Here is a 23212-nt window from a genome sequence, read left to right as displayed (position 1 = left end):
AAAGATAGGTTTTCAAGATTTCTATATTATTGATATTTTTTCATATAAATGTAAAAGTTTAATTGATCAATCTCATATGCTCAAATCTTTTTGGTCGAAATAATTTTGAGAAACGAAATGAAACTATATAGTTCTAAAATAAATCTTAAAAGGTAAAAATTTGTAGATATAAAGATATATATTACCTTGGTTTTAAGTTTTTGTTTGTTGATTTATAATATTTCATCATATAGATTCAAACTATATAATATAAAAGAAGAAGAAATTAAAAGTATAAAACAATGTTGAATATATTATGTTAAGAGTGACGTTCGTCCCAAGCAATTTTCAAAATAGAATAAGGTTGGTTTTGAATAATGTTATATCTAATATTAAAGAAAATATGGGAGTTATATATATATATATATATATATAGATAGATAGATAGATATTATCATATAGTATTAAAATTTTAATAATCAAAATGTTAGAGGTCAAAAAGTAAAGAAAGTAGTCCATTATCAACAACTATATAACCTTTTGTGAAATTTCTCAGTTCTCACCATTCATACTTCATATTCAAACATTCTTTCAATTTTAAAAAAACAACAATATTGATACATACAGCCATTTTCTAAAAACAAATTTTACACTTTTTTCAAAAACAAAAATAATATAACATTTTTTATAATATATTTAGACCTTTTAATTTTTTTTTTAAAATTCGATGAGGCTATTAATCTCTAATTCACGTTTAGTCTAAAACATATCTCTTCACCCATTAAAATGTGGTGTGATTTTATAGTCGATTAACTTTTACTATATAATTGAGTTGTAAATAGTTTTGTTTACAAACTATATATCAATTAGGCTCAAATAAAATTAATATATATAGCCATTATGTACTATTAGTCCTATATCGTATAATAAAATTTTGTAATAAATGTGTAAATTTTAAAAAGAAAAAGAATAATGGGTTTAAGTGAGTTTTCCTTCATGGTATAATTGATATGACTCATCATTTTAAAAGGTGGAAGGTTTGATCTCATCGTCTCAAAAGAAAGAACTAAAATTTTTTTATTATGATTTTGTGTCTGAAGAGAAAATTAGAAAAGATTCATTTATAAAACTTCAAAACTATCCATGATTTTATCAATTAAAATTCTAAGAAACAAAAAAAGAAAGAAGAAGTGCATACGATCATCAACAGACATTCTTTGGTTTTCTTTTGAAACTCCATATCATTTCATATTCAACAATTTTCCTTAGTAATTTAAAAAACAAAAGAATGGAAAATTTTGGCCAATCCAATTACATCATCAATTCTCACTCATTAAAAACAAATAAATTAAATTAAATATGAAAAAAAAAAAAACTATACACAAACTTCATAACATCATTCAAGAGCTCAAAGAAGAATCTTGCTTCTGTGTTTGATTAACCATAGAAGCCGCTGCAAACCCATCAGCATTCAAGCCCGGGAACGCGGAGGAGCCACCATGAACACTGGCAGCACCGTCGTCCACCTCGCTCAACGTACACCGGCCCCGACTAAACCCCGGAATAAAGGAACATGGATTCCTACTTGAACTAGGCACGGGACCTCGTAGCACTGCGATGGGAACCCTTGACCCCGGAAGCCACCGTCCAACCGAGACGTCGAAAATGGAAAGAAAAATGAAAAGAAAAGCAACCGTCTTCACAAGAGAGAAAGCCATATGTGAGAGAAAAAAGTATTGGTTTTGTTGTTGAAAGGGGAGATTTTGCAGCGTTTTGTATATATAGAGGAAAAAGGTATGAAGGGTTTTGAGTAGAAAAGTGATTTTTGGCGTTGACTGAGACAAGCCGCGGGGGAGAGAAAAATAATGAGTTTGAATGTTTGAATAATAATAAAAAAGAATCAAGAAATATTCAACACCCATAAACTTAGTCATACATGATCATATATATATATATATATAATATAATGCCTTTTTGGTTTTGGATTTTGCATTTACACACAAACACACAAATGATACACACATATACACATTGGACTGAAATTAGGAATAATTTGGGGAGTAGTGTTTTGCTTTCTTTACTTTGATTTCTGGGGGTGTTGGGGAAAACGACTCAGCCACCTCTACCTATATATATTAAATTCAAATATGTTATGAAAGCTACAGTGAAAAATAGAAAAACGTGTAAACAGTAGGAAATCGACATAGAAATAATTTATTAATATATAAAATGTAACACTTTAATTAATTGTACCAATTGATATATATATAGTAATCTAATAGTGATGATTGTAGAATAAAATAGATGAGAATAGGGCAACAATTCTTATACTATATGTGTTTTTAGACTATTAAGAAAACCAAAAACTACACGATCTCATTTATAGTTTTTTTTTTTCTTTTTAACTTTGTATTTTGAAATTTTTTTTAGAACCAAATCTTTAAAATAATACATAAAAAATGAGAAAGAAGCCTTCTCCCTTTTTAATAGATCAAAATTATGCTCAAGGCATCATTATACTTTACCTTTTCTATAAATGTCAAGAATAAAACCCAAAAGAAACAAGTTAAGTCCATAATGTGTGAACACTAATAATGACTCTTTTTACAAATGGTACTTTTAATTAAGATCATGTGCATATATAATATAATTATAATACAAAGATAAAGGTAATTTCTTAGATATTCTCCATCAAATTCTCTATATAAATATCATAATGATATAAAGGGTTGAGGGTTGAATATATAATATAAAAAAGAAACAAAAAGGGTGATCAAAGTTTGAATGTTAAATATAGAGATACAAAAGGGCAATGAAAAAGGATATGTAAGCGAGTCGTTGTTGGTGTTTGGTTAACAACTTTTTTGTTGTTTCTTTTTGAACCGTCCAAGGTTTTTTCTTTGTCTAAATTTTGCAACTCCACAAAGAGGCAATGGAAAACCTTACCTAGTTGGGTTTAGAATAAAAGAAAAGAAAAAAGTCAATGTCTCGTGTGCAAAGAAAAATAAGCGGTACATATATACGTCTTTTAGGGTGAACATTGGTCGGTCGAAGTCGATTTTCCAATTAAACTATCGCTGAACCGTCTATGATCGGTTTAGCAAATGCTCAAAACATGAAAGAGTACAAATTAATCGTTGGTCAGTCGATCGCGATTGGTTTAGGTCGGTTTAAGCTTTTGGAATTTTTAAAAGATGTTGTCGACTGAGATTTTTTCCCAAACATACATTGACCTAAACCTTATTTTTCTTTGAAACTCGATTTTTTTGATTTATCATACTCACTCATAATGTTTCTAACTTAGAATTTGGACTAAGATTCAATATACAATAGATAATTGTAGCCAGACACAAGGTAGTAAAACTTTTTTGTCTTTGTCGTGTTTGATCACTTGATAATGACATAATCAATCAATAATGTTTAAGATGTTGAGGTCTTAGAGTTACAGAAATATTGATGAAGATAACGATAAAATGTTAGATGTTGAGAGATATTAATAGAAAAAGTTTAACGAAATTTTAAATTATATATATTTATATCGATAAATAAATATTTTACGCATTTAAAAAAAAGTTAATTTGGTATAGTATATATATTGACTTGGATTGATGAGGGGTGGGTCAAACATGAAATAAGAAATTATGTCACAAAATTTATAATTCAATCAATAGTGTAGTGATGGATCTCAATACCATTTAATATATGTTAGTTTTAATAATACAAAAATTCAACCTTAAAATCAGCAATTGTTGGTTGACAAACTCATATTCAACTCTTTCTACAATTATTAGAAAATAAATAATCCATCAACTTGTTATACCATCTACTCTCTTATTTTGTTTTATTTTCTCTTCTCTTAATTATTCAACTATATCTCGATCATCATATTAAAAAATAAATTATTTTGATGCTATCACCTCAATGTGACGAACAATTTTTTATCGTTGGTGTAGAAAAAAATTGCATCAAATGACAAGAAAATTTAGAAAAACAATCTATGGTACCTCTTTTTTGCATTTTGGAAATATGACAAATAATTAGATATATCATACGGTTATTAAAGGACTATTAGAAGATTATTCACTTTTAGATTTGCTACTTTTGTAATTTAGAAAATGTAGTGACATGGTTTCTATTATCATAAATTTTTCCGCTATTTTTACAAATATTCAAAAGAAAAAAAAAACGATATAATGAGTTTCTTAATTCTGTGTTCTAATTAAGGTATTTGATATTTTTTTAATAGATATGAGTGTTTAATCTCACGTAATAATCATGAATTATTCATTTGTAGGTAAGAGATCACCATGAATTGAACACGTGATATCTTAGTCATTACGTCTCATTTTTTACCACTTCAGCAATCTAGGAAGGTTCAAGAAATCCATTAGATATAATATGAAAAGTTGGAAAGACATTTTTAAAGTTTAGAAACTAATTTAGTAACAGTGTTGAAAAGACTTAATGGGACATTTTTAAAAGTTTTATGGAAGTATATTAAACACAACTGAAAACTAAACTTGTAATGTCCCCATCATCCTAAACCATTAATTACTTGGTCAGGTCACCCTCTTCATTCATAAACTCTCTTTTTATAAAGTTGCTGCACAGCCAAAATCAACCAAAGGGAGAGAGAGAGAGAGTGAAAAAAGGCTTTTCATTTATCATAGGGATCACCAACCAATACAATGATCAAAATAAACTGTTACAATATTCACACGTGACCAACTCACACACACAATCCACTCCAAAAATGAAAACCCAAAAAAAAAAAAAAAAAAAAAAAATGCAAAAGTGAAGACGTAAGAAAACAAATGGAAGCAAGGACTCACCCCCCAACTGAAGGAATGAACTTTCCTATCTTGCCTTCTTCACTTAGTATCAGTACTCTCAGTTTATCACAATATTTCAAAATTATTGGTAGTGAGTAAGAATTAAAATCCTAAAAGTGGCAATTGCTATACCAAAAGAATTAAATAAGTCACACTGTTTTAACTTTCAAATCCTTTGTATTCTTCAAATCTTTGAAGAAAACAAGCTAGTGGAACTGTACAGTTGTCTGAAATAATCTTGCTCAGTATACGTTGTCGTTGTCGTCGTCCTCCTTCTCTCCTGCATGTAACTGATAGAAAATCATAAAACAGAACTTTTTGTGAATATAAAAGCGATACGGAACAAAGAACAAGCATGTATTGATTAATGAAACGGATTTCGGTTTGAAAAACTCACTTTTGAATAGTTACGTTGGAGCATATCATCAGGCTGCATGTCCTTCAACTTCTTGTCTCTATTTTTCGTAGTTCTCGCAAATGGGAAGCAATCTCTTGAACAAACTGAAGCCCTTCCTCTCCTTTTCTGAGTGAATTGATTGTGTGCTCGAGGAAATTCTTGTCAGCTTCAAGTGCTTCCATCCTTTTGTTAAGATTGGACAGCTCGTTTCTTAGAAAGGAGAAATCCGCCGTTTCAGTAGCCAGCGGGGAATTCTTATCACTACAATCAAGTTCACTACTTTCTTTATCAAATGAAGAATTTGTGAGTGAGGGAAGATGATCATCCTCGATATGAGCATCTTCCCCTGGTAAACAGGCATGATGTTCCCGATCTTCAAGTTTTCTGTCATCCAAATCAAGATCATTTGTCCCACTTGAAAAACTTCGTTTGTTTCCAAAATATTTTCCATTGCTGAGATCCATCTTGACCCCGTCGTTCGAAAACAAATGAAGCATATTCTCGAGCTTCTTAAGGTGTTGCTTGATGTTTAACTTTTCATCCTCAAACTCTAACAACAAATTGTTATATGTACTACCTTCACTTCCAACTTCCTCGTGGAGATCAGGTTTACCTGTGACCAGATTTCTATTACCGATTGGTTCGATCTGATTAGACTCTAAATGAACAACCCTGATATCTCTTTCCTTCACTGAAGTCTCCACAAGATTATCTATTGTATATGCATTAGGAAAGTTAATCCGATAAAATTCGAGTTCTGCTTCGAGATCTTGTATCTCTTTGTCCTTCTCTGTAATGAGATCATTCGCCTTCTGCAGGGCATCATCATCATACTCACTTTGCTCTTCCATCATCCTTAGACAGTGCAATGCCTCCATGTGAAGATTGGCCTTCTCTTCTTGCAGCCTTGTAATCATGGCCATTGCCTGATTTGCAGCAATTGCGGATGCATTTCTTTCTTCCTCCAATTCCTTGTATAAAGAACTCATAACCTTCTTATCATACTCAATCTGTCGTTTCAACCTATCAGCCATGTTTTCCCCATCGATTTCACTAATTATGCTTCCATCTAAAGATTCTACACCGGACTCATTTCTTTCAAGCGAAATCCTTTTTTGTAGCATTTGCATCCCAACAGCGCTCAAGTAATCAAAGTTCCTCACCTCGTCTCCATTTACGGACAGCCTTGGACTCATCTCCCGTGATTGGTCATTCAAACGATTAAATGAGAGTTGTGTCAAGAGAAGCTTCAGATCTTCACTAACTTTTGAAGATTCCTTCCCAATCCATTGTTCCAAAAGCTTGCCAGACAATTGTCTTCCTCCTCTAGCACCTACAGCTAGCTTATAAGCATCACCGAGCTCCAACATATTGGGTACCATCTGAGCAGAATCACTGGAAACAGGTTGGACTTCAGAACCTGCTTCAGATGTTGCTTTTGTCGGTAAGATTTCAGCCTTCTCGGTTCCCCTGCTTTCCTTTTCATATTCTTCACTTCTTTCAACACCTACAACATTTATAAAAACAATTCCATTAGTGATAATCACTAAGAATTTCATCTGAACAAACTGGCTGAAACTATAACCAAAGTTGGACAAAACTATTAGATGCAACCTATGCTCCTATTCCATCCCAATCTTTGCAATATAAGTTACTTAGCAATAAAGATTATACATTTTGGATCAGTGTTATAGCCTAGTTACCTTGAAGAGGCAGGCGAGACAATGACAACAATAACATAGATTGATTTTTGTTCTTATCATTTTGTGTTGTGTCCTACAGCTCAAAGCAAGTAAAAAGGAAAAAAGAAAAAAAAAACAAATAAAAAACTAAACCTAGAACTGAGTGGAGAAAAGAACTCACAGCTTTCTTCTACAGCTTCAACAGGGGTTTCTTTTGTGTTTGAAGAAGAAACCACATTGTCGATGGGAAGGAGATCAGATGGTGAAGAGAAGAACCCATTAACTTCCACAAGCTTTGGAGTAACTTCATCCAGACCGTGCCCAATCAAGACGCCACATTCTGCAGGAGGCAGTGCATCGTCTAGAGAGACCAGTGGCTCTAAGACCAATGGTTCAGGAGCCAACGCTGGCTCTACTAGTTTTGCTGAGGTTAAATTACTGTCCAGAGAAATGATGTTGGGCTCCGTATTGACACCTAGAACGGTGAGATCATCCTTAGAATTGGTCGTCTCAACCCTCAAAGTGCTTCCATTTCCATCAGATTCTGTGTCAGGAGTAATCTTCAGCTCTCTGTTTTGAACATAAGGTGTTGTTGCTAGTGGCTCTAAGACCAATGGTTCAGGTGCCAAGGCTGGCTCTATTAGTTTCGTCGAGGTCAAATTACTGGCCAACGAAATGAAGTTAGGCTCCATATTAACATCTTGAATGGTGAGATCATCCTTCAACGAATTGGCCCTTTCAACCCCCAAAATGCTTCCATTTCCCTCAGATTCTGTGTCTGAGGTAATCTTCAGCTCTCTGTATTGAACATGAGGTCGAGGATTGTTTGAACACTCCTGTGAATCTCCGTCATAATGGACAGCAGAACTCGCCAAGGGAACATCAAGATCCTCCGCCTCCAATCCACTTGAACGGGTCTGGATTAAGCTCTGAGCAAACCCTCTTGGAACATACAACTCCTTACAACATGAACAACATTTTTGGCTCAAAGTATCATACTTTTGATCCCCAAGCAAAGGGTCTCTATCAATTCGAGGATAAGGATCCTTCCCCAATTTACCAACCAATAACCTGTAAGTCTCAGAGTTCGACTTATTGAATGTTGCAAATGAAAAGAGGCAGTTTTCACACATTTCATGAACATTCACAAGTTTGTTGTGAGCATGACAAAGTACCAAGGATGAAAGCTCCAGCTTATGCTTGCTACAAATTAAATTCCAAATATACCCCCTTTTCTCTGAGCCAAAAATGTGATCAAGTCTTGAACATAGCAGGCACGGGGTGCATAATTTCCAGAAATGAGCACATTTTGTGATGAAGAATGAGAATATAGAGTCCGCAAACAGCATACATATCAGTAACCATTCAAAAACAGCAGACACCAAAGCAGTAAAAAGACTTCTTTCGGTACGCGCTTCAACAGACGAAGTTCCCATTATGGTCAAAAAACTAAGTTCATAGGATAAATTAACCGTCTCGAGTTTGAATTTCAATCCTCAAAAGCAGTCCAAAAGGAAACTCAATCAAGCATCAACTGCAGGGTCAAAGAAGTTACAACACTGATTAATAAAAAGAGTGCAAAAAAACAACATAATTATGAAGAAACCAACGCTTCTCCACTCCTCTTCCGACCCGCCCAAGAACAACCAAGTAGAGGAAGACAAAAGGATCCAAATATAGACAGTTTGACTTTGATAGAACAGAATTCCAAAACAACCATGAGGATGGTGGGGGAGAACAAATGGAATTAGAAGCAAATTGTGAAAGTGAACTTAAGAGCACCCAGAACAAAAATTATAGGAAAAGAAGAATCATAACCAAATAGAAAAACAAAATTAAAATCTAAGGAAAAGGCAAAAAGTTATTAAATTCAGGAAGAGATTAATCAATGGAGTCAACCCAAATTAATAACTCCAAAAACCTAGACAAAAAAGGAATCATAACAGCATAAAATCAATTGTTGAATATTAATCAACGAGACAATAACCATATAACAGATAAAACCCAATTTCCATAACAGATCATACCCCATCAAGAAGCAGAGCATAAAACAAATTACCAAACAAAAATCCAACAGATCAACTCATGGAAAAGGATATAAAGACAGAAGACAAAAAACTCAACGATCATCAGAATCCATCAACAGGTAACAAAAGAATCAGATTCACAGAACGAAAATTACCCATCAAAATTTCAAAACCCAGGAAATGGTGTCTTGAGAGAGAGAACCCACAAATCAAAAAACAAAAAGAAATCAGAGGAAAATCGCGATCCCAATAGAGAGAAGAAAGTAAAGAACAAAACCCAGAAGCAGTTTTCTTTTTTCTTTTTAATTTGTATAAAGATGAAAACCAAAGGCCCACCAAAAAGGTTGAACAATCCAACCAATTGGGGACGCAATTAATTTACATTTTATTTATGGGATTAAAGAAAATGGAAGAGATGGAAAGGAAAGAAGTTGGAAATGGACATGCACGCCGACCAAAGCCAAAAAGTCGGCTGCAGATCAAAAAGGAAAACGACGACGTTGATGAATATGACTGAAAGTATAATCTCTGTAAAATGGGAATTATAAAGAAGGAAAAAAAGTTAATACTTTTGATTCAATCTGCATGGAGAACAGCAGAGAGATTTTGGGAAATTTTAGCGGTAGTTATTCTACGGTTTTCTTTTTCTTTTCTTTCTTCGTTCTTACATCTTCCCCCCCTCTCTCCTCTCCATTAGTTTTTTTTTTTTTTTTTTTTTTTACTTAATTTCCATTTTCTTTTCTTGTAAATTTTTCAATTTGTTTTTTTCTTCTTTAAAATAAATATATTTTTTTCTTTTTTCTTTTAAAAGAATCAAATGTCAAATTATTACATTATCTTCTTATCATAACAGATTTAAACCACAGATAACAAATATTATAATATACTTGAGTTCTGCTCGTTTTAAGAATCATTCTAAGCGCTTTACTTCAACAAACACCCCAATTTCTAACTCTTGCAATCATCTCTGACTCCCCAATTCTATGATAACCACAATTTGGATGATCAAACTCTAACAACTACTTCCGATAATAACCATCTCTAATAATTATCTCCATGACCATTTTCAGTGTCCAACTTCATATGACTATCATCTCTAGCCACCAACTTCAAAGATCATCTCCCCCTATTGACAAAAATCAAACCATCAACTCCATCGATCATCTCCAACACAGCTAGCTAGCTCCTCCAACAACCATCACATGCAACAACTGATCATATACCGGAAAAAAAAAAATTAGTTGGTGAAAAGTGTTTGCAAAGTACAAAATCAAAACTATTAGTTTATGATGTTTAATAGTTGTCCTCTTATATATATATATATATAGTATAGTAACTTTATATCATCATGACTTTACTTTTTTGTTTCATCCAAATACCTCATTTGTTATTCCCCTTTATATATTCATGATCGGTCATCCTTTTATCTAGCAAATATAAGGTTTTTTTTTATCATATTCTCAACAACAACATACATGCATATAATAAATTCCAACTTACAATGTAACATAAGATGTCATAAAAAGCCCTAAACCTCTTGATAACCCTTTTTTTTTTCTTGTGTGCATACACATATACATTCTATTAATGTGAAACTATATTATAATTATCTTTGTTGTTACTGTGCAATTAAAGAATTAAACAAAAGTCAACAAATATTTTAGAAGTATTGGTTTATTTATTTTGACAAAGATTAAAAAAAAAAAAAAGAAAAGGAGAAAAAAAAACCGAAGGTTATTAGGAAATAGTAAAAGAGGGATATTGAATAATGGGTGAGGGTTGAGATCACCGTCCAATGAAGGGTGAAGTCCAGAGAGAAATAGAAATTTGAGGCAATGAGAAGGTGGGTGGAAATTAGTAAAGTGAAAAGCGGGTAAGTTTAAGGATTTGGAATTCAAACGTGGGAAGTGGTGGCCGCCCAGTCCCCTCGGCTGCCCTAATGAGTTGACCGTTGAAAACCACTTTATTATTAAATGGATGGGTTATTCCCACTAACTATTATTAACTAATACCTCAATAATTATACTATTTTAACTTTTTTTTTTTTTTTTTTATTGTTGTTGTGCTTCTATCTTAATTGATATTTAAATTGATACTTATATGAGTTTATTAGTGTCTATTACATATAGATTCTGAAATTTTGTTATGTATTTAGCAGTTTTGTTATTTACAATAATATCTCTGAAAATAGATTTTAAATGAACTTAATTTTTTTTTCTAATTCACATAGAAGAAGATGGAGATAAGAAAGAGAAAGAGGAAGAAAGAGATATAATCAGAAGATCTTTCTTATCGACTGCTTATAAAGTGAATTAGAGATTAAAATGTACCAAAATATAATACCAAAATAAATCAAATCCAAAGATAGTATAGAGAATAAAATAAAATTTAAAATATTCTAAAAGGATACTGTTTAATATTTTTATTCGTTCATGAGTTCAACTATTCTAAGACATGGAAAACAAATCAAATGTATTCTGTTATACATACATACATACATATATATATATATATATATATATATATATATATATATATATATTATAATAATTATGGAGATGAAAAATCGCATATCTAACTTCCTCAAAAGAGAAAGTACTTATAAATTATCGTTGAGCTAAACTCTAAAATCTTAAAGAATAATAATTGATATCTTACGTTTGAAATTTTAAACTACATCTTTTTAATCTTTTTCTTTTCAAACAAAATAAAATTTTTAATTTCTTTTGTCATTCAAATTACAAAATTTAAATAATTTCTTGAACTATCTTAGTTCTCTATATATAGAATAAGAGATCATGTAAGAATAATGCCTCTCTATGTAAGCTTTACTCATGTTTCATCTTTGTAAGATATATAATAATTCACCAATTATCCTCTTCTATATACATGCATGAACGTTGAAATTTTATTTAGATATTGATTATTGTTATTATTACTGTTTATGAGTTTCATGATTAGTTATTAATGTAGAATTGATGCATTACAAATTCACAACGGTATTATCACTTGTATCATATCGATTGTCCTTTTGTTATGAGTAAAGCTTGCATGTGGCAAGTAACTTTATGGTACTACTTTTCTAATAATCATAAAAGTGATATACTAGAGAGAGGATTAAATTAAAGTTTTTCCCAAAGCTATAGTTTATATTTGGAACAATTTTAAGGAATTAATTATGGAATATTAACTATTAAATGATAATAAATGAAATTGAAAAAATGAATCGTAACCTTAAATATTAATTCTTTAGAATCAACAAAATGTTTACCTCAACTAGCATTCGAGTGTACTAGACCACGAGATATGTGGCTGATCAAGTCCTTCTACTTCAATTATTATTCTAAATAATTATAACGATAATCTTTGGCAAATTACTACTCATTGACTTTGCCACAATGTTATTAAAAAAAAAAAAGTTAAAAAAAAAGTTCAGATCAACGGTAATTAACATGACTTTCTTTTTTTCCTAGAACCGCTAGATGGTTGTTATTCAGGATTCCACGTTGGCGAGGTAGGTCTTGGTTTTGTGGACCTTGTTAAAGCTTTGACTTTCATAAGACCACTTACTAGGCATTCAAAGCTAGTATTCATAAGCCTTCTAACGACCTCGACTCGATAATAAGTTGATATTTTATATCGAGATATGATTTGTCATTTATGCAACAAAATCAAAACATATGCCCATAATTACACTATTATTTGGCATATAATAGGACCCCTTTCCTATAAAGCTTAAATATCAAGACATAGGGGTCCATAACTACACTATTATTTGGCATATAATATGACTCTTTTCCTATAAGCTTAAATATATCCATCAGTTTCAAAATAGTTAGGTAATAGTTGCACACATCTTTTCCTTCATCATTAAGGTGAGATGTGAGACCTATTTATTAATTAATCATATCTATATATAGATAGATAGATAATTTTCTTAACCAAGTAAAATATCATGAAGAGATATAAACCTTGTATTAGTGTTGAATTTTACAACATCAACCACAATACATTGTGATGATCATAATTAATTTGAAAACCAAGAATTAACACATTGATGTTAATTTATTATATATTTATATAAAAAATTTAATTTATAGAACTATCTATATCCATACAAATTGAAGAGATTGATTGCAACAATTGACAAATTACAAAGTATTTGTCGGTATTATTGATCAAATTAAAAGTTCAAGGGTTTAACGGTAAAAAACTGGTATAGATCCATAGTAGTTTATACAATTTTAAAGAACGACCCGATGTCCTAAATAAAATTAACACAAGAAATGTGAGGGCATGAGAAACTTTAATATATATATATATGAAGAGTAGAATTAAGTTGATGACCACAACTTGAAAAGTCTCTCTCACATCTCATTTTTTTTAAAACAAGTTTGGATATTTGATTAAAAAAAGTGCTTAAAGTTAGGTTCATTTTTTAAAATGTTTTTTTTCTCAAGGAAAACAATATTTTTTTTTATCCATTCTTATTTATTTTATTTTTATTTTAGAAGATTTTTAGTTTTACACTTTTATCCATAGACGCCAACGGCGTACAAGGCCTAAAATGAGAATATAAATAAATGAGAGTGTATCTTTATGTATTTCCTGAATGGCCAGTTTGCCCAAAAGTTTAAGGTGAGTAGAGTAAATGTAATTATATATAGTCTTACACTCCTCTCACCGGTAGGATATGAAGAATACCATGAATCAAATTACGATAGATTTGAGTTGGAAATAAAGACTTGCATAGAACTAAAACACAAAAAACTTTTGGATTGGACTTGATCAAGAGAGTACCCATGCATAACTAAAACATATAGAACTTCTGAGCTAGAGAGAATATCCACGAAGAACTAAAACGGTGAACTTCTAGATTGGAGTCAAAACCCTGGAAGAACTAAAACACAAGTCGAATTTATGGGCCAAAACATAAACCACAAACTTCTAATTTGAAAATGAAAAAAAATACCTTAGAAAATCTAAAAAATGAACAGAGAATAGAAAAACAGAGGTTGAAACCCATGAACGAAAAACAAATATACATTGAAGACAAATCAAGCTAGTTCTTTTTTTCTAACAGAACCAACGAAAGCTGAGCAAGGGACTTTGCAGATCGAGATAGTTAGGTCAAATCGAGATAATAAATAAAAATGTATTAACTAATCACATTCTACAAAAATATTAAAATAATAAACAAAGAATGACTCCAAGTTTCCATAGATATCATATGCATATATACTTACTATTTCATTGCAAACAACAATAATCATTCCTCATATCTTACATGTTGAACAATCTTCCTTCTTATGAATCTTTGTGGTATATGAAGGAATGAATATCCCTCAACACCAGGATCACAAAAAGGAATAGCAAAGTAAAGAAAAGCAAATCCCCCACAAATCAAAAAAGGAGTTAAGGAAAATGCTTGTGCATTTGCTATCACAACATAAGTACCCGAAGCAAATGCTATAACCATAGCAACGATAGCGATACTAGTGAACGTTACAGCAATTCCCATATACCTTACTCTCTGATAATGGTCAGTAATTGAAGTGTGGAAATGAAGAAGCACTGCAAAAACTGAGCAACAAAAGGCTATTGTGTTGAATATTACAAACACTTTAAAACCTCCTTTGTTACTAAGAATTGATAGTCCAACGTTTTCAAAGTATCCACCAGGCATTGAGAATCCAGCTGCAAATGTAACTGTGGCTACTAAAGTTGCTACTAATAGATTCACTTCTAATGCTTTTTGTTTTTCTGTATTGTATGAACTCTCTTTCTTCTTTATGCTAATTATTCCATTTGTATCATTATCACCATCATCATCATCTTCTATTTCAATTTCTTGGTTCATCTTTTTTATTTCTTCTGCAGCTAAGTGTTGCATTGTCATTGAGCCGGTCGAACCAACGAGAATGTTTCGGATTACTGCTGCCCTTAGTCCTTCCTGACAGAAAGGTTAAGTTACAAGTTTAGCCTATAAAACTTTATAGAAAGTATTCGAAGACAATGGAGCTCCATTGTATATGCATTGAGATATCTCAACTAGGTTGACATATCATTAGTACCCTCATCATACCCGACAAAGAATGCATTGACACATGAGAAGGATAATTAAGGTTCAATACCTATATTAGATTAAGCTTGAGATCAGCTAATTAAAGCACAAAAGAGAAAGCAAACGACTATAGCAAAAGTCTAAAGGAACGCCATCTAGTTAGGGCTATAGAAGATACACTACTACAAAAACTACATTACGACATTCTTATAGTTTTTAATCAAAGTATTTAGTTCCCCATCTTGTTTCTATTTCCCTCCCTCCTTGATTAATAAAACGTAAGAAAAGAAAAACATAAATTCAAAACCACTAAATTTCTTTGTGAAAGAAACCCTCTTTCTTCTCTTACGCACATCTCTCTGATCTCGCGCCACTCTCATAACTATCGTTATTCCCCATCTCTGTACAGCATACAAGTCCAGCAGCTTCGCTCCGATCCATTCAATTAAGCACCGTTTGAGCTTTTTGTTGCATGTTCTTTCGTCCCAGCATTGTTTGAGCTCCATTCAAGCATCCTTAAAGATTTGTTTTACGCCGTTCGAGCTAGCGTCGTTTGAGCTGCGTTCGACTTGTTTACTTTTTTTCTTATATTATTTTTATATACATGTGTTTGATGTCAAAAATTCATTTATTTTTGCAAAATACAAAATCGATAGCTGATCGCTCAACCAGCCAACCGACATCTTTTTCCCATCGATTTCGGTCATTCAGTTTGGTTTTCCAAATCATTTACTCAGTCGTGGTTTAAAATAAATTTCATGCATTCCATTACCAGAACATTAAACATGTACTCTCAATCAAAAGGTACGTGATTCAAACCATATCCAAAGAAAAAAGAAAAAAAGAAACTTAAAAGAAAGAGAGACATACCAGGTCATGTTTATTGAAGATATCAAGTGCTGTCAAGAACTTGTTATTCTTGACATTCAAATCCACTTTTTCATTAGTCGCAAGTATTTCAATAATATCGTAAAACTTGTGAAATGCTGCATGATGCAAAGCCATATTTCCATCACAATCAGCTTTATTCATTACTCTTCCTTGCTTTGCCCTTCCTAATATCAATTTCACAACTTTTCTTTGATCACCTAAAACTGCAGCATGAAGAGGCGTTCTACCTTTGTTATCGACAAGATAGCAAGAATCTTGACAACAATTTAAAATCTCTTCCACTGCATCCGCATAGCCTCTAAAAGCAGCAATATGTAGAGCAGATTCTCCATTGTTGTCTACAATGTAAATGGAAGAACTTTCGTTTTGAAGAAATAGATTTATTGCTTTTGTTCTTCCATAGAGTGTAGCATAATGAAGAGGTGTCAATCCCAAGTCATCTTGTTCTTTTATCATTTCTTTCCTCCATTCCACCAATGATTTGATCATTTCAAAGTCTGAAACATTTAATAAAGAAGAAAAAAAGAAAATGGGCAGTGAGTTGTTGAATATTAATTTAGAAATACGTTATTGAATGGCCTCCGATCTCAAAAGAGGGTGTGCAAACCGATTACCACTAATTAACTTCACTAGTCGAACATAGTTCTTTCTACAATAATTTGCATGCATACCTAAACCCTAAATCAATTTTTTTAAAAAAAAAAAAAAAAGTTGCAACAAGGCAGAACCAGCTTGTAAGACAATTCCTTGAATTGCAACAAAATTGGTTTAGTTCAAGTGGACATCCAAGTTTTAACTTTTTTTAAACACAATGTTAAATTAATAAATTCAAAGTTCTTCCACAGCAAATTAGGGTTTATATTCATAATAACAAAATTGTTGAAAATATTTACAAAATATAACCAGATTTATCTTAAATCATATGAAATTGTGGTAATTTTGAGTGTGGTTTTAGGTAAACAAAAATCAATTATGCAGAAACACAAGATTTGAAATTACTTAAAATTGTAAATTATTTCTTTCTCGTAATCACAAATAATGGAACTCATCTTATTTTATTTTATTTTAATGAGGCACTTTCCTATAGTGAAGCCTAACGATCATTTAAAGGAACAATTCTACAAAATTAGAGATATAAATTAATATTTTTATAGACATTTTTAAAATTTGAGATTTAAGGTAAAATAAACATAAATTAATCCTAAAGTTTACCAACTATTAAAAAAAATGTTCAAGAATTATGTGGAATTTTAAAACAAATCATCTGAGGTGTTAAATGTTGAATAAGAGTATGTACTACCACAATTACTATCAAAGATGATGACATTTTTATACATTTCTATGGATTTAACATTCCACAAACCTTCATTTTCATTTTATCATTGAAAAGGGTAATTTATGAGAAATGTTACCATAATTGCGATAGAAAAGAGTTGGATGCAATGCAGTTAAGCCCTTAGCTCCTTTATATGAAGCCAACAATTCCGCCTTACGAATAATGACCTGAGGAACTTCCCAAAATCCGGCAGCCACCGCTAAGTACAACGGCGATTCCCCGTTATTATTCACGACGCCGCAAAGCTCCGGCTCCGCTTCCACAATCTTCTCCACACATATCAAACTCCCAATTCTCGCAGCACAATGCAAAGCCGTATCGCCATTGAGATTCACCATTGCAAGGAGCCTCCGGAATTGGATGAGAAGTTCCACAAATTCTGGGAGAGCTTCCTTGGCTGCGACGTGCAGCGCGGTGTCACCGGCGCCATTCTGCAGCCATAGAAGGGCTTCACAGTCTCGCACGATGGCTTTCGCAAAGCCGAGTTGGCGGAATTCGGTGGCGACGTGGAGTGGAGTGTTTTGATTTGGGGAGAATTGAAAGGGGAGGAGAGATTTTTGAAGTGGTGTTAGATTTTGGAGAAGATCCAAGTCGCCATTTGTGGCAGCGGTGAAGAGCTGGGGATCCATGGAGTGGAGAATTAGTAGTAAAGGTTGTCGTTTTAATGGAGGTAACCGGTTTCTCTTTTATCTTTTTCAATTCAATTAGTAAACGATCGTGTCATTGTCTCTATTTCTCTCTCCGTTTACTTGAGTCAAGTCTTCGTTACTATATACAAGAGGTCAATATAAGTGGAATATATAATAATTGTTACCCATTAGAAATGTATTTTAACTATATTTATAAATATAACAAAATATCATAGTCTATACTATGATAGATAGAGATAGAGTAATATATGTGTCTATCATAATACATATAGACATCGATATAGTAGTATATTTTGGTCTATTGTTGTCCTTTGTAAATAAATTGTGTGATATATATTTTGGTTTATTTTGCTATATAATTTGAAAATAACGCTATTAATACTAACCGAGTAAATCTTGATAACGAGCAATTTTCTTAGGGAAAATTAAAGTGGGTGACACACTTTTCCCATTTTACATATATAAAACTTTTTGGTTTATGAAGTGTATAAAGGGTAGCAAGTGTATATTATCAGTGTAGTAGTGTAATCGTGTGTATCATGTGTATTAAATGTATTTGTACTTTTCTTACATTTTATGGTCGGATCCTCGGATTGGAGTCAACTTTCTCTCTCGTTTTCCCGTCTATTCCCCCTATTCCTGTCCTGGAACCCGATCTTCAAATCATTCTTTCTGAGGCAGCTGTAGATGAGAACCTCTGACTTTGGGCGAGTGAGTACGTTCGGGATGGGAAACCTAGTCCCTCTTTTCTTACTTTTTATGGTCGGACTAGCTAGCTAGTGTTTTGTCATTTGTGCAAAAATAATAAGCCTAGGCTATGCGATTATAGTTTTAAATAACAAAACTGTTGGAAATATTTATAAACATATAGCAAGATTTTAATGTCTATCGTTGTCTATATTTGTAATATTTTAGTTCATTTTGCTATATTTAATCATTAATTTATTAATAAATTTCAATTCTATCAATGATTTCTATAAGTGAAATTGATCGACTTTGATAGAAATTTATTGTGAATGATATTGATAGACATAATTAGAAGCTTATTAGTATTTATGGGGTGTTATTTTTAATGGAATTCGAATTTTAATTAGATTTGATGGAATTGAAATTATTTAAGCATATATATATTAAATTAATTAAGAAATTTGGTTTTTGTTGAAAATATTATTAAATATATATAATTAATTAATAGTGAAAAGTAATGTTAATTGTAAGTTGTATTATAATAATAGGTTTTGTCTCGTAAAATTAGTATTCTTTTTGAAAAGTCGTTTATTCTAAAATATTCAAAAAATTTAATTTAGTGATGGTTTTAGGTTATTTGGTGCATCGAGATCCATGTAGATTAGTCATTTTTTAAATCTTCCCAAACTTTAACTAACTTCCTTTTTTATTATGAGTAAAATTTGAGAACATAAATTTATGCACATTTCTCAATCTTTTATTCTAATTTATGTATTTCATAGTTATGTTGACAAGATTATCGTAGAAATCTTATTTACAACAAATTTGGCAAGGTTACGATAAAAAATTTGACCAAGAGTTAGAGTTTGGTAAAAGATTTGGTTTGATTCATCTCGGTTCATCAGATGAATTAATTAAAGATTTGACATAAGATTTAGAAATATGAGATTAATTTTCTTTTGAACATCTAAAAGAAAATTAGTTAAGATTTTGTAGAATATTCTCATTCCGTCTATGATATATAACGGGAGAACTCAAAACAACAAAAACAATCATAAGTTGAAAACTTCTAATATTTTAGAAAAATGTAGGTGGTTGATTTTGCTCGGAGCCAGACGTTTAATTTTGGATTTGTTGTGGTTATTCGATCTAATAAAAAAATTGAGATATTGACAAATCTAAAAAAGACATATATATTTGAGAATCTCACATTTGAAAAAGCTTAAGATACTCATACAATCCTTATAATATATAAGATGGATTATTCCTTTCAATTTCAATTAACTTTATACAAAGAAATTTAGAGTAAAGTCAACGATTTAGTGAATGGTTGAATGAGTAAAACAATTTCAATTACATTTGTAAGTGTACAGTACTGCACTCCTAAGTAAATTAAAATTTCTTTGCTCTGGCCAATGTAGGATTAAGTTGACAAGTTGTGTTGGAAAAACGTAGTAGAACCCTCACAACACAATGACTCAAGTGATGAGAAGAAATATGTTATCGTACTTGCACAATTTAGAAGAAAAAGAAGAGGAAATAGATTTGATAAATGATTTCACTTTTTCTAGACTTGCTTACAAATGAGAAGTGGTACATATATATTTATACCAGTAAGAAAATACATCAAAATAGATCAAAATATTAAATGCTAATACACACCTGTGACTCTTCACCCATGCCATCTTTGAAGATCATCAAAGATCATCTTTGACTCTTCACTTCTTCTAGAACACAGTTGCGATCCTCTTGATGCTCTTGTGTATTTTTTGTTGCACCATTATTGCGATGACTCTCATTACTAAATAAGAAACATAAGCTCGTATGTGCATATGCGCCAGTAATACAAATATAAAAACAGCGGCTACAATGGAAGGAACCATAGCGAGTCCAGTTAATTTTGTAAGCATAACGTAACTGCCGGAACAAAATGCCGATATCATCACATAAACCCCAAAGGTGGTGAAGGGTTTGACACTCTCTTTGTAAGCTAGTCGAATAAAATCTTTGTCAACTGTTGAGTTGATGAAGTGAAAACACACTACAAAAATGGAGGAAAAAAATGCTAGAGAGTTAAAAATTACGAAGGCCTTGAAAGCTGGTTTGTCGGTGAGATTGGCTAGCCCTATGTCTTCTCCCTTATCCTCCAACCCTCCAGGCAATGCCAATCCGGCTGTGAATGTCACCGTTGCCACCAACGTTGCCACCATTAGGTCCACGTCCACTTCCCTTTTCATTTCACTCTCTAAGTCTTTGTTGTTTGTTGATGTCGTCTCCTTCGTGCCATTATTTGTCGTTGTATCTTTTAATATCCCCACTTTTTTCAGTCGTTCGATGGCCGATTCACGTAATCTCATTACTTCATTACCTTTTTCAGCTAAGTTAATATATAAATAAAGTTCTTGGATGGATTCCTGCAATTTAACAAAATGTTTTACGTACACAAAATTAACCTCCAACTATATATATGTATATAAGTTGGGTATCTATAATCTTTCCACCAAAACCTAAAATTAAGTAATTTAAAGCAAACTATGATTGTATAATTTATTATATACTTTTAGATGCATAGAAATAATGAAATTCGTGACGGGTAAATGATTAGGTTACACCTATATATCGGAAAGCTCCTTGGAGAAACATTATAAAAGCTATGCACTGGTATAAAAAGATCAAATGGGGTGTTAATAATGAGAAAAGACTCTTTCTAGAAAGGAAATTGGAGTGATATTGGTCCTTCGGTTCTGTATACTCCCAGATTATTTGCCCTATCTTGCCGGCAAAATGGATCAATCAAAGAAAATAATTGGAATCAAGTCACGGGTGATTGGGACTTTCAGCCTAGAAGACATCTAAGCAGTTATGAAATTCAACAATGGAAGATCATCAAAACATTTCTTCCTACTTCAAATGAAACATATATAGGAAAAGATATCCCCATCTGGAACTTAAATCAAAATGGCACATTCTCAATTGCATCTGTTAAAAAGGCTATTGCCGAAGCTGACATGAACAATACCAACAATACAAGGGTTTTCAAAAAAACTTTGGAAATCTAAGATTCTCAAAGAAAAGCAAAATTTTCATTTGGTCCATATTGCACAAATGTATTAATACAATTGATGTTATCTAGAGAAAGGTCCCTGCTCTAAATCTTAACCCAAGCTGGTGCTCTTTATGACGACAAAGCTCCAAAGATATCGATCACATTTTCATCCAATGCAAAATTGTTAGATCTATTTGGAGAAAAATTGAAAATCTGATCAACTGGAAAATGCAACATCTAAGTGTATTCTCCCTCAGCTCAGAGCTTTGCAACATCGATCCGAAAGGATATTATCAAACTCAACATTATCTTTGTGACCCTTTGGAATGTTTGGATGGAAAGAAACAATCGCATTTTTAAGGAAAAAAACTCCTCAATCATCAACCTTTGGGAAGAAATTTGTGTTCTGATGGGTTTTTAGGCCTCCTTTATTTTCGAGCTATTGTGCTAGCACCATTGCTATTAATCTTAATAGAGATGTTCGGATGCATCTACTGATCCATCATATGCTTTTTCAAAAAAAATGTTACATATATATCTTTCATCCACATGGAAAACATTTTTATTGGGTAATCGGTTGGGTTGCGTAACTAGGCCTAAGATTTTAAGCATATACAAAAAAGCATATTAGTAAACATTTTAGAATGATAAAATATTGGATCAGTAGGTGCACTATGGAAGCACCCTCCAACTTCATTCAAATAAATAGACAAACAAGTACAGAGAAGTTGTCCGTCAAAACAATGACAACCAAAATACAAGGCTGAAGAAAAGTCAAAAGAAAGGAGGATGAAATTATACAAAGGCATTCATATTGTTCCTGGACATCATGGTTAGATTATTAGATCAAGAAGAGATTCGATCTATGACATCAACTACCCAAGAAGGAGAGTGAATGAACTTTTTCCATTAAATTAAACGAATACTTTATGCACCTCTTTCTTCGAATTTACGATTATTTCTATTGTTTGAAAAAGCGTAGCTGATAGCAACAGCCCGTGTTGAAAACGATGACCTGTTTTTGTGTATTTTGTTTATAAAGACACGATTTCTGAAAATGAGAGTTGCAACAAGAGAGATATACCGGGAGTTTGGGACTTGAGATATTGGAAGTAGGGTCTAAAGTCCGAAGAGTAGCGGAGATCATCTTATTCCACAGGCCACAGGCCAGGTGTGACATCGTAGGTGGATAAAAAAGTGTGCATCTAATGAAGATATTTCGGTTTACCCGTGACTCAAACTGTATCTTTGTCTAGAATAATATATTGAAAATACCTTGAAGACGACAATAGGACAAGTTTCCAAGTATTGCAATTTGCAAATTTAGATTTCAAATCCTGGAGTTAGTATTATATACATTACCAAAATAGGTTTGGTAGTCATGAGTCCCATTTATCCAAGAAAGAAAAAAGCTGTAAAACAAACGAGAGAGAAATCTTACCGGGTTGTATTGTGTGTAAACACGAACAGGCGTCCAAAATTTATTGTTGAGAATATCGAAACGCACTTTTGTGTTGCTGCTGAAAGTTTGAATGATTTGAATAAATTTGAAATCAGCAGCCAAATGTAAAGGTGTATTTCCATCATTGTCTGCCATGTTGAACAACCATTCGAAGCTTGG

The 23212-nt window shown here is 32.2% G+C and overlaps 2 protein-coding genes across 3 annotated transcripts; both read right to left on the bottom strand.

Annotated features, from left to right (window-relative positions):
• Nucleotides 1-4622: 4622 nt before the first annotated feature.
• On the bottom strand, nt 4623-9445 carry LOC103496267 (myosin-binding protein 1-like). 2 transcript variants are annotated; one of them, XM_008458054.3, is made up of 4 exons: nt 9073-9445; nt 7072-8424; nt 5209-6715; nt 4623-5101 (listed from the first exon to the last, which is right to left on the bottom strand). In XM_008458054.3, exons 2-3 carry the CDS (start codon nt 8324-8326, stop codon nt 5253-5255), a joined length of 2718 nt encoding a protein of 905 aa, XP_008456276.1. In that variant the 5' UTR covers nt 8327-8424; nt 9073-9445; the 3' UTR covers nt 4623-5101; nt 5209-5252. The 2 variants fall into 2 exon arrangements, with proteins under 2 accessions (XP_008456276.1, XP_008456282.1); XM_008458060.3 differs by having other exon boundaries at nt 4623-5091.
• Nucleotides 9446-14121: 4676 nt separating this feature from the next.
• Nucleotides 14122-17879, bottom strand: LOC103496257 (protein ACCELERATED CELL DEATH 6-like). The gene is made up of 3 exons (XM_051084803.1): nt 17285-17879; nt 15852-16369; nt 14122-14870 (listed from the first exon to the last, which is right to left on the bottom strand). Exons 1-3 carry the CDS (start codon nt 17835-17837, stop codon nt 14187-14189), a joined length of 1755 nt encoding a protein of 584 aa, XP_050940760.1. The 5' UTR covers nt 17838-17879; the 3' UTR covers nt 14122-14186.
• Nucleotides 17880-23212: the final 5333 nt, after the last annotated feature.

The sequence above is a fragment of the Cucumis melo genome, chromosome 5, assembly GCF_025177605.1.
Source record: "Cucumis melo cultivar AY chromosome 5, USDA_Cmelo_AY_1.0, whole genome shotgun sequence".
NCBI classification, from domain to species: Eukaryota; Viridiplantae; Streptophyta; class Magnoliopsida; order Cucurbitales; family Cucurbitaceae; genus Cucumis; species Cucumis melo.
The sequence above is the reverse complement of the archived record's forward strand: the minus strand, read 5'-3'. Positions and strand labels throughout refer to the sequence as shown.

What these genes read in the sequence shown, in the direction of transcription:
- LOC103496257 (XM_051084803.1), bottom strand. Translation starts at nt 17,837, where the DNA reads ATGGATCCCCAGCTCTTCACCGCTGCCACAAATGGCGACTTGGATCTT. An exon ending in TCTTTTCTATCGCAATTATG is followed by an intron (nt 16,370 to 17,284) that starts GTAACATTTCTC and finishes TAAATGTTTCAG; the next exon opens with ACTTTGAAATGATCAAATCA. An exon ending in TCTTCAATAAACATGACCTG is followed by an intron (nt 14,871 to 15,851) that starts GTATGTCTCTCT and finishes CCTTTCTGTCAG; the next exon opens with GAAGGACTAAGGGCAGCAGT.
- LOC103496267 (XM_008458054.3), bottom strand. Translation starts at nt 8,326, where the DNA reads ATGGGAACTTCGTCTGTTGAAGCGCGTACCGAAAGAAGTCTTTTTACT. An exon ending in TGAAGCTGTAGAAGAAAGCT is followed by an intron (nt 6,716 to 7,071) that starts GTGAGTTCTTTT and finishes TAAATGTTGTAG; the next exon opens with GTGTTGAAAGAAGTGAAGAA.